Here is a 14,265-nt window from a genome sequence, read left to right on the forward strand (position 1 = left end):
ATGTGTCCTGACCGGGAATCGAACTGGTGACCTCTCTTGGTGCATGGGTCGATGCTCACTCAACCACTGAGCCACACCGGCTGGATTAGAAGTTAATCTTTAAATAGTACCTAGCACACCACCAGGCCCATAACAGATTTTTAATAAATGTAAGTTGGAATATTGACCAGAAATAGCTTTGCAAAAGCATGGAAACTTGGCATGTTAAATGTCCCATAAAATAGACTCCAATCAACATCAGTTATGGATAAACTTAATTCTTGATACACTTGAGTTGGGAGATCATGCCTAGCAGTCTCATGAGTTCAAACCAGTATGGAAGGAGCAGAGTGGAAATTTGATATTTGAGAGAATCTAGCCATTAACTTTAGTCATGATGCAAAACAAACCTAAACCAGAAATTTAATGTTTTGTAATATCACTACTCAAACAATGTTTGACAGATTTTTTGTGTTTAAAACAACTAAAGAGAAATCTTGTTTTTAAGCTTTATGTTTTTCTGGCTTAATATGTTACACAAGTATACCCTAAGGGCATCTCAGAACTTCACAGTTTCTAGGATGGGGAAAATATTCTGCCAACCCAGCTAATAAGACTGCCTGCCAGAATGCAGTGATTCATGGTGTAGGAGAAACTAATTTAAACAAAACACAAGAAGAGAAAAACTGCTTTGCAATCTACTGGAAGTAAGCAGTTTAACAATTTTTCATGGGAGTAGATGTGAGTTATAAGGGGAAGCTCTATAATAAAAAGTTCTATAAGCAGACACCTTGCTATCATGTTTAAAAAGCACAAAAAACCAGAAATTACCCTACTCCAGTGATAAAGCAATTCTAAATTGCAAAAGAACAGGGAAACCCCAGGATTATCCCTCAAAATGAATGATATCCAAACTAATTTACCACATTTACTCACCTAGAACTGTACTCAAAAACTTAAAAGACAGAATTTTTTTGCAAACATTTGTTCTTATCAATATCAAATTAAGAGATGTAAATGACCTATATCCTGACTAACATTTATCTCCTTTAACTGTTGTCAAAGAATAGATCAACAGTGTAAACCTCTTAGACATTTAAGTACAGTTTTCAAGTCTCCAAGATCCCTTCTGTTCATTAGCTGGAAACAATTTACTCTATTTAAGAAAAAGGTTCAGCCCTGGCCAGTTTGGCTCAGCAGTTAGAGCGTCGGCCTGCGTTCTGGAGACCCGGGTTCGGTTCCCGCTAAGGGCACGTACTTTGGTTGTAGTTTGTCCCCGGCCCTGGTTGGTCGTGCGGGTGGCAGCCACTCGATGTGTCCCTTCACGTCGATGTTTCTCTCTCTCTCTCCCTCCCACTCTATCTGTACAAAAAATGGAAAAATATCCTCGGGTGAGGATTAAAAAAAAAAAAGAAAAAGGTTCAAAAACAATTTACAATTTTATTTATTTTGAATAGGTAAATACATTCATGATTCAAAATTCAAAAAGTATAAAAGGTATACGGTAAAAATTCTCATTCCTCCTTTGTCCTATAGCCTTTAAGTTCCTCTTATTGGAGGCAAACAATATTACAGGTTTCCTGTATGTGCTTCTAGCAGTGGTTCTCAACCCTCCTAATGCTGCGACACTTTAATACAGTTCCTGATGTTGTGGTGACCCCCAACCATAAAATTATTTTTGTTGCTACTTCATAACTGTAATTTTGCTACTGTTATGTCTTAGGTGACCCCTGTGAAAGGGTCGTTTGACCCCCAAAGGGAGTTGCGGCCCACAGGTTGAGAACAACTGTTAGAGAATTCTTCTGCGTGAAATCAACTGCAAATATATTGTCTGTACCTTTGTATTTACAAATAGTAGCATACTCTGCACGTTATCATTGCAACTACACATTTTTCTCACACAATATATACTGGAGATTGCTTCACTAACATGGAACACTGTACATAAAGAGCATCATACCCTGGCCTGTGTGACTCAGTGGTTAGAGTATCGGCCAGAGCACTGAAGGGTCAACTGTTCGATTCCCAGTCAAGGGCATGTACCTGGATTGTGGGTTTGATCCCTGGTCCTGGTCAGGTGTGGGGAGGCAAGCAATCGATGTTTCTCTCTCTCTTTTTCCCCATCCTTCCCTCCCTTCCACTCTCTCTAAAAGTCAATGGAAAAAATATCCTTAGGTAAGGATTAAAAAATAAATAAAAGAGCATCATAATTATCTTTTACAGCTACAGAGTAGTTACCTCTATAGAGCTACCATAATTTATTAACCTGTTGCTATTAATGGACATTTAGGTGTTTAAAAAAATTTTTTTTTCTTTTTATTGACTTTAGAGAGAGAGAAAGGGAGAGGGAGAGAGAGAGAGAAACATCATGAGAGAGAACATCGATTGGCCGCCTCCTGCACGTCCCCCACTGGGGATCGGGCCCACATCCTGGGCATGTGCTCTGACCAGGAATTGAACCAGCGACCTCTTGATGCATGGGTCAGCGCTCAACCACTGAACCACACCAGCCGGGCAATTTAGGTGTTTTTAATTTTTAGCTACTACAAACAAGCAGCGTGGCAGCTTTGAAATAACAAAATAACAACAACAAAATCACAGTTCAAACTACCAGCTAGGACTCTGACCCAGATCCATTATAAACTCAATGTCTGACTCCTAGAAAAGCTCTCAGGGTGGCTGCCTTAACTATACCCAGTCAACTATCTCGGCTCAACCTTGCTGTTTAGTCTACTTCATAAACTTACTCATTTTGCTAAACAGTGTCTAGGGTTCTAAACAAGTTATGTTAGTAAAATGCAAAATTATCTGATGGTTAAATATATACCAACCTGTTATATGAGACAAGCTGACCTGCAGGTAATCCAAGGCCAGAGAATCAATTACTGCTTGTGCATTGTGAGCTTCATCCTCTTGACTCCTGGGATTAGCTATGAGGTCTGCCGGGGAAAGAAAGCTACATTATTTTGCATATACAAGGGTCTAAGTTTTCATCTGTCTGTCTCTGATTAGGCTTTTGAGTAAGCTCGCTTGCTACAAAAGTAAGCTCTACCCAAATAGAATAGGTCTTTAAAAGTACAGATAAAGCTCAGGTGGTATGGCTCAGTGGATTGAGCCTCATCCCATGGACTGAGAGGTTCCAGTTCGATCCCCAGTGTGGGAGTGTGCAGGAGGCAGCCAATTGATGTTTCTCACATTGATGTTTCTATCTCTCTCTCAAAATAAAATAAAATAAAAGTGCAGATAAAGTTAATAGAGCCTGCCCGAATTCCACATAGTAGAATCTTTATTGGTCAAATATTGTTGACTGATTGACTATAGTTGAATAAATGTATGAACATGTGCTCTACATTAAGCACCATACTAAAGATAAGTCTCTAAATTCAAGGAGATGATAATATGATAATAAGGAAGGCAATGCATGAGGTGAGACTTGAACCAATAAATGTGGGCTGCTTTCCATGAGGGGGGGGGGGCCCACAAAAGGTGTGAAAGGAGGCTTACTGAATGTCCAGGGCTACAGTACAAACACCAATTCTCATCCATAATATTGGTTAAGTGAACCTGACAAGTATCTAAATTCCACTCAATTTTAGAACCTTTGAAAGTACATTTACAGAAAGGGTGTGACTTTCACAAGGCATTTAGCCTGATTAGAGTAAACAGTGATGACCAAGACCAGTCAAAGTGATTTGACGAAAGCTGTTATTATAGCTTGATCTCATAAGGTATTCATTAAGAAAATGAATGCACTAATTTAGAAGAAATAACATGTAGATAAACAGAAAACTCAAGATTTTATAAATACCACAGGCTCTAACTAAAGGCACTAAAAACTTCTGGCTTAAGATACCAACATTATTATTCCCATTTTTAGGACCCTTACCTGGTACCTTTTCTCCCAAAATGGATTGATAAAGAGCAATAAAGACATTAGCATCACAATCTTCTAGATCATGTATCCTCAGGTGTATGTGACATTTCAGGAGAAGGTTATTGGCAACTGTTACCCACTCTGTTGGCAAAAATAGGGAAAAATTCAGCTTTAAATAACAGTAGAAAAAGTCATTTTTTAAAAAAACATCCCTCACAAAACAGGCCTTGAACTCTGTAGAAGATAATGAATTAGATTATGACAGAATTTTAAAATACCTCCTAGGCATGTTTTTTTAAGTTTCAAATGTATTTTATTTCTCCAATCATGCCATATTTTAATGGGTATACAGTAGGCATGATTTTTTAAAAGATTAATTTCTTGGAATGTCTTCCACACTGCTATGATTTCAGGGCAGTCAAAAATATTATGCAAATCCAATTTTCACCGTTGCAACCTAAAATCTTGTTATTTGCTGTAGTTCTTATTTTACAAGCCATACTTAGGTGTTTTTATTTAGAACATATTTACAAGTAAATGGGAATACTATGTCCCAAACAAGACTGTTAGCGATATTCTGAGGCTACCAGAAAGTAATTAATGGATGTTGCTTCTAATTCCCACTAGCATTAGTCATGTTTTTACCCAATTATCTTGTGCAAGTTAGAATTTCTCTGGTGCCCAAATAGGTGGTTAACTTAGGCTGTTAAGACCTTGAGTAATGACACCTACACTAGGGTATTTGTTCGTTTTTAACATTTGATTATATGAAAGAAAATATGGAAAAACACACCAATGGTTCCTAAATTCAGAATTAGCACATTACCAATACTGCTTAAGTTTCTTGTGTACCCCTCTCCTCGCCCCCATATCGATGAAATTCGTATTTCAAGGGTTTCTCGACCAAAGGTAGTTCATAAAACGAAACCCGTGTTCCCTGAAGAGACTGGTGGTCCCTTTCATTCTGTATTCGATTACTCCAACATGTGCCAGATATGCGGGACTCTGTGTTCACACCATCTCCCTCTCCCGCGTGCCCGTTTCTCACACGAGACCAAACCATGACAACTGGCTTGAACGCTGTCCTGCAGAAGAGGAGGAAAGCGTCCTCGACAACCAAATCAATTCGCTTTTCAAAAGTGGTGCCAGACAAAGCTGGTAACTCCTGAGGGCACGGAACAGAAAAACCCACAACCACTCTACTTTGGCGGAGGCATCAAGAGAACTTAAGAGTGCCATTCCTCACAAGTTCAGATGCATGTGCGACTTCAGGCCCCACAAGGCAGGAGCAGAGAGCGCCTTGACAGCGGCTGGGTTCCCCAGAGAAATACGAGTCTGGGGAAGAGACTTTCCAACTGCCCTTTCTGCGGCCAGGGTGCGGGCGTCCCTCGGCCCTCGCCACAGGGCCTTCTGTCCCCTGCCCAGGTCGCCCTCGACAGGGAGCTGGGCTAAAACACCCTAGCCCACGAGCCCGCCCACCACGACGGGCTGTCGTCACGACCAACACCTAGCCTAGGCTGGCCGGAGGTCTCAAGATAAAACGGACAGGGGCATTCGGGGGCTTGGAAGGCTTTCGTCCACACACCGGGGCTCCAGGCCGAGACTCACCAGCCTCTGAGCCGGCCATGTCGCGGAGGCAGGGCGCCGCCGGGCGCCGAGCCGGGCGCGCGGGGACGGTGTCCTGCAAGGGCCGCGCGGCGCAGACACAGAGCAGAGAGGAGGGGGAACAAAAGCCGAGTACAGGAGAGGAGGGGTGAGAGAGGGAGGAACGTTAAAACGGCTTCTCGCTGCTGATTGGTCACCAGAGCACTTCCTTTCGCAGCACGAGCCGAGGCGGCGGTTTGGGGGCTTTAGATACTGTTCTCCTCCGGCAAGATCGCGCTGAGGGATTCCCAGGTGGGTGGGCTTGACAGGGCGGGTCACCCAACGGCCCTTGTCGGCCTCCCCACGGCATTACCGCGGCATTGGCGCGGCACTTCCGGTGAGCTAATCGCCTTGTATTCCTCCGCCGACGCCAACTGAGGAAGTAGTGCGGCCTTCTCACCCGGTGGGCGGGGCAGCCACGTGACAATCCGGGCTCCGCCTTCTTTCTCGTTTGGTTCTGGGCGTGAAAGCTCTTCGGCGACGTAAACAACTCCAAGTGGGCGGAGTGGGTTTTTGTGTGTTGGCCATTTTATCGCCTGGGCTGGACCTGAAAAAGGGTGGGGTGCCTTCTTTGAGCTGTGGAAAGACGAGAAAAAGGTGAAGTCAAGAGAGTGCAGGCTGAGGCATCGCGGTGGTGGGTGGGCCCAGCGTGAAAAGGGCGAAAAAAAACGGGCGAATCTGAGGGAGGGGCCGCGGGGGGAGGGGCGAGAACATGGCGGATTCCGGAACGTCGGCGGGCGTTGCAGCCTCTGCGCAGGGGCGGAGTGATTAGGTCATAGAGCGGCTCCCAGCATTCTCTGCGGCAGAGGAGGCGGTCCAGCCTATAAAACCGGCTGCTGGGACGCGGCCGGCACCTCATTCATTTCCACCGGTCTCTAGGCGGGCAGCTCAGGCTCCTGTCATCACCGTCCCTCCGCCGCCGCCGCCCCCGCAAGGCTTCGCTTTCGCCGACGCCGCCTCTGGCGACTCGTCGCACCCGATTCTCTCCACTTCGTTCCCCACCAACCGCAATCATTGACGCCATGTCGGGCTATTCGAGTGACCGAGACCGCGGCCGGGATCGAGGGTGAGTGTGGGAACTGACCTGTCAGGCCCGGCGGGTGGGGGATGGGAGGCCGATGAGGTAACGAGGGGTGGGTGGCGAAGAGGACCTCTTTTCTTAGCCTATTTTGAGGCCTCTTCAGTCGAACGATTGCGCCATTTCTGTATTTCCCCAAAACTGACTGAAGTATTTTTCTGTTAACGGCCTTCAACTTCGTTTTTTATTCGGGAGGGGGCTTCGGGACCTCGGCGATTGAGCAGCTGTGGGGAGAATTCAGGGGAACGTTATTGCAAGGGGGTGAAAGCGACGCTTGGAGGCGGGCGAAGTCGGCGCTGTTCTTAGGTGCTCCCTTTCGAGAGGTGTTTTAGGAGCCCCGGGAATTCTGTGGGAGCGGAGAGGGCCGCCTCCGAAGCCACTGGTGCTGCGGGGGCAGGAGGGTGGCCGGCGCCGAGGGAATCGGCCATGTGTGTGAGCCGCGGGTACAAAATGCCGCTGTCGGACATGGCGGCGCCTTTGTTACCCCGCCCGGCGGAGGAGCTCAAAATGGCAGCGTCGAGAAAATGTGGCGCAGAGAGAAATGCGAGACAAAGGGGGAAGCGCCGCCCCAGCGGGAACGCCGCCCGGCCGACTCCGCCCGGGCCGGGACTCCTCCCCCGGTAGTCGCCAGCTCCTCCTTCTCTTTTTTCTTGAGTTATATAATTTTGTTACCTTGATCCGAAGCCCTTCTACGGGGTCTCAGTACTCGATTGGGTTCCGTAAGTGTCCCAGAGACCACCACCGTCCTTGTTCTGCTCTCATTGCCTGTGCTGCCCCGTTAGTCATTAAAACCAAGGCTCCTTGGCTTGAAAACAGCTGCTAAAGAACATCGGTGTTAAGTCCCTCCCTTCTTGTATTGTCTCTCCCCCCAGATACTTAATTCCTGAGCTCTTGGGAAAGGCTGGTAGCCACAAGCTGTTGTCTATCCGTGTAATCTGAGCTTTTGGCCTCTGGGCAGCCAGTTTCCGACCAGATAAATCCTGGGCTATTGACTTGGCTTCAATAGTGTGTACTAGGACAACGGGAAATGAAACCTAGGGTGATCATTGTTAGGAGAATGGTCATCACTAAGGACAGCGCTATATCTCGTCCCTGCAGAAGTCTTTTATTGACCAAGGGATGGCAAGTTAGTGTGTATACAAACTCCTATGTAAACGTTTGAAAATGTAAGAAGTTATGCGTGTGTGTTTTTTTTCCTTTTCAGATTTGGTGCACCTCGATTTGGAGGAAGTAGGGCAGGGCCTCTTTCAGGAAAGAAGTTTGGAAACCCTGGGGAGAAACTAGTTAAAAAGAAGTGGAATCTTGATGAGCTGCCCAAGTTTGAGAAGAATTTTTATCAAGAACACCCTGAGTTGGCTAGGCGCACAGCGGTGAGTAATTTTAATTTGACGTGGCTTCATCAAGCTAAATTCAATAATGACTTAGAGTAAATCAAAATCTGACCAGAAATGTCATGCTTTCTGATTTATTGGGGAAGAGGTATTACTCGTTTTTGGAAGCAGAGGGCTTTGTATTTTTCTGCTTACGATGATTGAGTTATAACAATAGGTATGTTTTGTGTATAAAATGGGGTTTTCATATGTGCATTCCAGGTTTAAAATGGCCATGTTGAAGCCCCTGATCAATTACAAATTTAGGGGCTTACTGGTTGCCTATTTAGTTAGGGGAGGTTGTCCTAAGACTTAATTAGATTATTTGTTTTGTAGCAAGAGGTGGAGACATACAGAAGAAGCAAGGAAATTACAGTTAGAGGTCACAACTGCCCAAAGCCAGTTCTGAATTTTTATGAAGCGAACTTCCCTGGTAAGTGCTAGTTTTGCTTCCCCCTGCCCCCTCTTTAATTCCTTTCTTTCTCTTGGCATTATTAACTTTTCCAAATTGCTGCTAATTACAGCAAACATCATGGATGTGATTGCAAGACAGAATTTTACTGAACCCACTGCTATTCAAGCTCAGGGATGGCCAGTTGCTCTAAGTGGATTGGATATGGTTGGAGTAGCACAGACTGGATCTGGGAAAACATTGTCTGTAAGTTTGGGACAACTTTTGAGGTGTTTAGAGGAGATGGATTGGGAATAAGAAGAAACCAGAAGTATTTTAATATATAACCCCTGTTGTCTGTTACTCCTTAAATAGTATTTGCTGCCTGCCATTGTCCACATCAATCATCAGCCATTGCTAGAGAGAGGTGATGGGCCTATTGTAAGTATATATTTACATATATATGTATGTGTGTGTGTGGTTTGTTTTTTTTTTTCTTTCCCAGTTTTTGGCCAGAAGTTTAGTGTAGACTTGTAGACTATATAACAAAAGACACGATTTGTGGTGGTTTCATGTAGGGAAATTAATTATCTTACTTAGTTTAGCTGGAGATTGTCATCTGTTGGTGTAACATTAGTTTAAAACTAGGCCCCAGGGTTCTGCTAAAAGCTGTTCCATTTTCTGTTCCTCTTTCTTTAGTGCTTGGTGCTGGCACCAACTCGGGAACTGGCCCAACAGGTGCAGCAAGTAGCTGCTGAATATTGTAGGGCATGTCGATTGAAGTCTACTTGCATCTATGGTGGCGCTCCTAAGGGACCACAGATACGTGATTTGGAGAGAGGTGTGTAACCAAAAAAGGTTCTTTTTGTTACTGGTTCTAAAAAGTTCTAGATGTTTTATTTACATTTATGTGTTTAATTGAAGGTGTGGAAATCTGTATTGCAACACCTGGAAGACTGATTGACTTTTTAGAGTGTGGGAAAACAAATCTGAGAAGAACCACCTACCTTGTCCTTGATGAAGCAGATAGAATGCTTGATATGGGCTTTGAACCCCAAATAAGGAAGATTGTGGATCAGATAAGAGTAAGTGCTTTCATGATATTTCTTAAAACTTAGCTCTGAATTTATGTTTAGAATACATAAAAGTTTTTTTTATTGTTTGTTTTTAATCCAAAATTCTTTAGCCTGACAGGCAAACCCTAATGTGGAGTGCAACTTGGCCAAAAGAAGTAAGACAGCTTGCTGAAGATTTCCTGAAAGACTATATTCATATAAACATTGGTGCACTGGAACTGAGTGCAAACCACAACATTCTTCAGATTGTGGATGTGTGTCATGATGTAGAAAAGGATGAAAAGTAAGTTACGTTGTACTACAAAAACAACTGCTGTGTAAATTGAGTTCCTATTTCATAGGTTATCTTAAAAGTGACTTTCAGTTGGCTATAATCTGAATGTTAATTTAAAATTAGCCTGTCACTGTTTGAAAATTCTTGCTTCATTCAGATAATCAGCAATCACTGTATAGCATTCCTGTAGGAAAGGAACTAAGGTCTCCCATGGTTTATTTAAGAGCCAAGGCTGGAATTGCTCGATAAGTGATTAAGCAGTGTTTCCCTTTTGATTTGTAGCCATGTACATTGACTATAAATGTGTGTTCATACCATGGACTTTGAAATTTTACAATTTTTTTTCTTTCAAGACTTATTCGTCTGATGGAAGAGATCATGAGTGAGAAGGAGAATAAAACCATTGTCTTTGTTGAAACCAAAAGAAGATGTGATGAACTTACTAGAAAAATGAGGAGAGATGGGTATGTATGTAGGCTTTCTCCATTGGAGTCAGATGTATTAGAGCTGAGTTTAAGGGAAGGACAAGGTTAAATCAGGAGTGATGGATTTGAGTTTTGTGGATGGTGGTGTAGGTGAAATTACACAATGTTAGTGAAATTGGAGGGATTTGTGATGCCAAAAAATGGTTGGGTGCTAAACTGAAATCCATCGGATGTTAAATGTAGTCTACTAATATACCTTTTCTAATTAGGTGGCCTGCCATGGGTATCCATGGTGACAAGAGTCAACAGGAACGTGACTGGGTTCTAAATGGTAAGTATGAAGATTCCTCTCCACCACTCCGCCCACACACAACCCCCAAAAAACTAGAATTTTGCTCAGATTAGTGATCATATATATATGCCTTGTTTTGCAGAATTCAAACATGGAAAAGCTCCTATTCTGATTGCTACAGATGTGGCCTCCAGAGGGCTAGGTTAGTACAAACTCGAATTCATGGCTTGGTTTTCCAGAAGATCTCCATAAAATTTTTAAAGAAAGTTTATTGCTTTCTTTAACCTCTGCATTTTTTCTAAGTTTTTTTTTCATATAAAGGTGCAGTCTTTGTGGCAAGGCCTAGGCATGACAATCGGAGGACTCGAGGGGGATGGAGGACTAGTGATCGGCTGGCTGCTTCCAGTCGATTAGAGAGGTGAAAAACTGAAAGTGTGCCAGTAATCTTCAAAAGGCAGAACATACCCACCTCTGCCGCATAAACTGTTCTCTCCTGGGGGAAAAAAGGAAGTTATCCTCACAGTTCACTGCCGTGGTATTTCTTCCGTCCCATGCTTTGCATGACTGCCATGGTACTGCATTGTTTCAACCTGTTTACTGTGATCTGTGAGTCTTTGAGTTTCAGTGAGTTTGCTGAAATGTCGAAGAAATATTCCCAAACTTCAATGTTCAATGAAATTTTTGTTCAAGTTTGAAATGGAGAGAGCAGCTTTAAAAGGTACTAAGCCTTTTACAAATTGGTGAGTACTGGCACATGAGCTCTAGAGCAGGAGCAACTTCCCACACTTAGTCCGTGGGAAAAAGCAATGCTTTGAAAGTTCCTCCCTCACCTACACAGTAGTCGTCATGTCGAGACCTGCCAGAGAGAGACACATTCTCAAGTGAATCCTGGCTTCTTGGAAGCGCTTGCCTAGACGAGACACAGTGCATAAAAACAACTTTTGGGGGACAGGTATGTTTTTCTTGCAGCTGCAGTTGTAAGGTCTTGGCAAGACAAGCAGTGTGGCCAGAATTTTGAACTTCTGATGAGTGTGTAATGCAAAGGACCATGTACTTTTTTATTTAAAGGTCCTCAAAATGAGCACATGAAGGAGGTTGCTGTGAACCTTAAAGTGGCCCTACTGCACAGAAGCATTCAGATGTCACTTGATAACCTTTAAGGGGACTTGCTGATTTGGGAATGTGTTAGGGAATACACATCCTGTTGACAGGCTCTATCATTGGGTGGGTAATAATAACACAGATGACGTGTGCTTTTTTTTTTTTTTCCCTTTTTCTTTTTCCAACCTCAATGGTATTCCTACAGGGAATGGATAACCATTTTAACTGTATTTTTTGCAGCCCATACCTTCTTGGGAATATAAATGTCTAACTTTTTATTTTTGGTCTGGCTGTTGTGGTGTGCAAAACTCCGTACATTGCTATTTTGCCACACTGCAACACCTTACAGATGTGGAAGATGTGAAATTTGTCATCAATTATGACTACCCTAACTCCTCAGAGGATTATATTCATCGAATTGGAAGAACTGCTCGCAGTACCAAAACAGGCACAGCATACACTTTCTTTACACCTAATAATATAAAGCAAGTGAGCGACCTTATCTCTGTGCTTCGTGAAGCTAATCAAGCAATTAATCCCAAGTTGCTTCAGTTGGTTGAAGACAGAGGTTCAGGTAAGATCAATCTTCAATAAGAAATGTTGGTGGTTTTGGGTTGCATACTTGTCTACAAATGGGATTGGTAGGTGAGTGAAACCTTACATGACACTAAGTTGAGAAAATGCTCCACATCTAGTTAGTTATCTAATTCTTTCTGTGTTGGAAATGGTTTGTGCCACAGAAATAATCAGCTTGCCATTATCTTTTTTTTTTTTTTTGACAGGTCGTTCCAGGGGTAGAGGAGGCATGAAGGATGACCGTCGGGACAGATACTCTGCGGGCAAAAGGGGTGGATTTAATACCTTTAGAGACAGGGAAAATTATGACAGAGGTTATTCTAGTCTGCTTAAGAGAGATTTTGGGGCAAAGACCCAGAATGGTGTTTACAGTGCTACAAATTACACCAATGGGAGCTTTGGAAGTAATTTTGTGTCTGCTGGCATACAGACCAGTTTTAGGACTGGTAATCCAACAGGGACTTACCAGAATGGTTATGATAGCACTCAGCAATATGGAAGTAATGTTCCAAATATGCACAATGGTATGAACCAACAGGCATATGCATATCCTGCTACTGCAGCTGCGCCTATGATTGGTTATCCGATGCCAACAGGATATTCTCAATAAGACTTTAGAAGTATATGTAAATGTCTGTTTTTCATAATTGCTCTTTATATTGTGTGTTACCAGACAAGATAGTTATTTAAGAAACATGGGAAATGCAGAAATGACTGCAGTGCAGCAGTAATTATGGTGCACTTTTTCGCTATTTAAGTTGGATATTTCTCTACATTCCTGAAACAATTTTTAGGTTTTTTTTGTACTAGAAAATGCAGGCAAGTGTTTTCACAAAAGTAAATGTACAGTGATTTGAAATACATTGAATGAAGGCAATGCATGGCCTTCCAATAAAAAATATTTGAAGACTGAATTAAGTGGAAATTGTACTTTATTTTATATATATAATGTAATGTAAAATTGCTTAGATGGTCTTTTTTTTTTTTTTAATAAAAACATCTAGACTGTTTTCCATAATTTAGTTTTGGGAAGTGGGGAGATCAGAAGGCCCTTACAATGATCTATTCGTATTGCAAGAATTAAAATGAGATTGATTTAGGTAAATTTATAATTCTAGGCTAAATGGCATAATTGCTTTCTGTCGGCACCTCTATTATAAGGTGAGTCATTTAATAGAGCCTATTTGTTAGCAGAAGGATGAAATGATAACGTTAAGGTAAGATAGAAAATCAACTGCATAGCCCCACCCCACCTTCAAACTGGTTATGTGGGGAATGTGGATGACTTTGTTCCTTTTGCAAAATTTATCATTTAATAGCTCCAAATAACTTGCTTTTTTGAAGGGCATATTCACTCTCTTGGCTCTATTGTGAATTACTGAAATGTTGAACAAAGCTAAGACTTAACACCTTTTAAGATAAGGTTGGCAGGAGCTAAATTTTAATTTGTTTTTAGAGTTCTTAGTGCAGGTTATAAATAGATTCTAGTCTTCATAAATTACTGGGGGCTCTTAATTGCATTCACACTGGGAGTCATTGAATGTCTTTCCAATAATCCAGGGAACTCTACAACACTTCAAACTAAGGTCTATTCATATTTGAACAAACAAAATCCTCATCAAAATTAATGGTTAACCAAGAGGAAGTCACATTAACCGAAAGCACAGTGACTAGTACAAGTCTTGTTAGAATCAACATGGGTTTATTGCTAGAAAGATCCAGGAAGTAGCTTTAGATTTAACTTCAGCTCACCAATATTTCTAATACTTCATTTCAATAATGGCTAGAAGTGGGTCTGAATGTCTACCCAGAGAGTCTCTGGCATAATAATGGGTTTTTTTGCCAGGAGAGGGAGAGGTCTTCATGAGACACTTATAAATTCTGATTATTAAACTGAGGCTTTAATTGGTGTTAATGCCTTATCTCTATAAAATAGAATTTCTGTGGGGAGAGGGAAGTGGTATTTTTAGGACTAATACATTGAAAACTGATCAACCTCTAATAACAGTTTTCAATAGCATGATCAAATTCGTTATGACTTTTAATATAAGCTTTCAGGGTAGGTTGGAATATTTATTACATATTTTACTGTTTAATGTCTAACGTGGGCCTTTAAATTTGTAAACACTTATTGAAATGATTGTGAGGCTGTGGGAAACATTTACCTATTTACCTTTGAAGTAAG

At 42.2% G+C, this 14,265-nt stretch overlaps 2 protein-coding genes across 10 annotated transcripts in view; one reads left to right on the top strand and one right to left on the bottom strand.

The window, feature by feature from the left end:
* The window catches only part of CEP95 (centrosomal protein 95), a 37,754-nt gene extending 31,665 nt beyond the window's left edge, over window positions 1–6,089 (bottom strand). For 3 of the 9 annotated variants that reach the window (XM_036268275.1, XM_036268267.1, XM_036268266.1), the window contains exons 1-3: window positions 5,462–5,508; window positions 3,866–3,994; window positions 2,811–2,918 (exon numbers count right to left, since the gene is read on the bottom strand). In XM_036268275.1, the coding sequence (XP_036124168.1) occupies window positions 2,811–2,918; window positions 3,866–3,994; window positions 5,462–5,480 (256 nt within the window). In that variant the 5' untranslated portion in view covers window positions 5,481–5,508. Of the gene's footprint in view, window positions 1–2,810; window positions 2,922–3,865; window positions 3,995–5,461; window positions 5,556–5,655; window positions 5,745–5,897 lie in introns of those variants that run through there. The other 6 variants (XM_036268271.1, XM_036268268.1, XM_036268265.1 and 3 more) reach the window with 5 other exon arrangements.
* Window positions 6,090–6,343: 254 nt separating this feature from the next.
* On the top strand, window positions 6,344–12,994 carry DDX5 (DEAD-box helicase 5). The gene is made up of 13 exons (XM_036268277.1): window positions 6,344–6,563; window positions 7,780–7,945; window positions 8,282–8,378; window positions 8,470–8,603; window positions 8,712–8,777; window positions 9,036–9,177; window positions 9,261–9,421; window positions 9,523–9,695; window positions 10,040–10,150; window positions 10,381–10,442; window positions 10,546–10,605; window positions 11,854–12,078; window positions 12,287–12,994. Exons 1-13 carry the CDS (start codon window positions 6,520–6,522, stop codon window positions 12,688–12,690), a joined length of 1,845 nt encoding a protein of 614 aa, XP_036124170.1. The 5' UTR covers window positions 6,344–6,519; the 3' UTR covers window positions 12,691–12,994.
* The last annotated feature ends 1,271 nt before the right edge of the window (window positions 12,995–14,265 follow it).

Source organism: Molossus molossus, unplaced genomic scaffold (assembly GCF_014108415.1).
Source record: "Molossus molossus isolate mMolMol1 unplaced genomic scaffold, mMolMol1.p scaffold_m16_p_19, whole genome shotgun sequence".
Taxonomy (NCBI): Eukaryota; Metazoa; Chordata; class Mammalia; order Chiroptera; family Molossidae; genus Molossus; species Molossus molossus.

Coding starts and splice junctions, on each gene's coding strand:
- DDX5 (XM_036268277.1), top strand. CDS start 6,520: ATGTCGGGCTATTCGAGTGACCGAGACCGCGGCCGGGATCGAGG. Junction 9,422..9,522: donor AGATTGTGGATCAGATAAGA/GTAAGTGCTTTC, acceptor AAAATTCTTTAG/CCTGACAGGCAAACCCTAAT. Junction 12,079..12,286: donor GGTTGAAGACAGAGGTTCAG/GTAAGATCAATC, acceptor TTTTTTTGACAG/GTCGTTCCAGGGGTAGAGGA.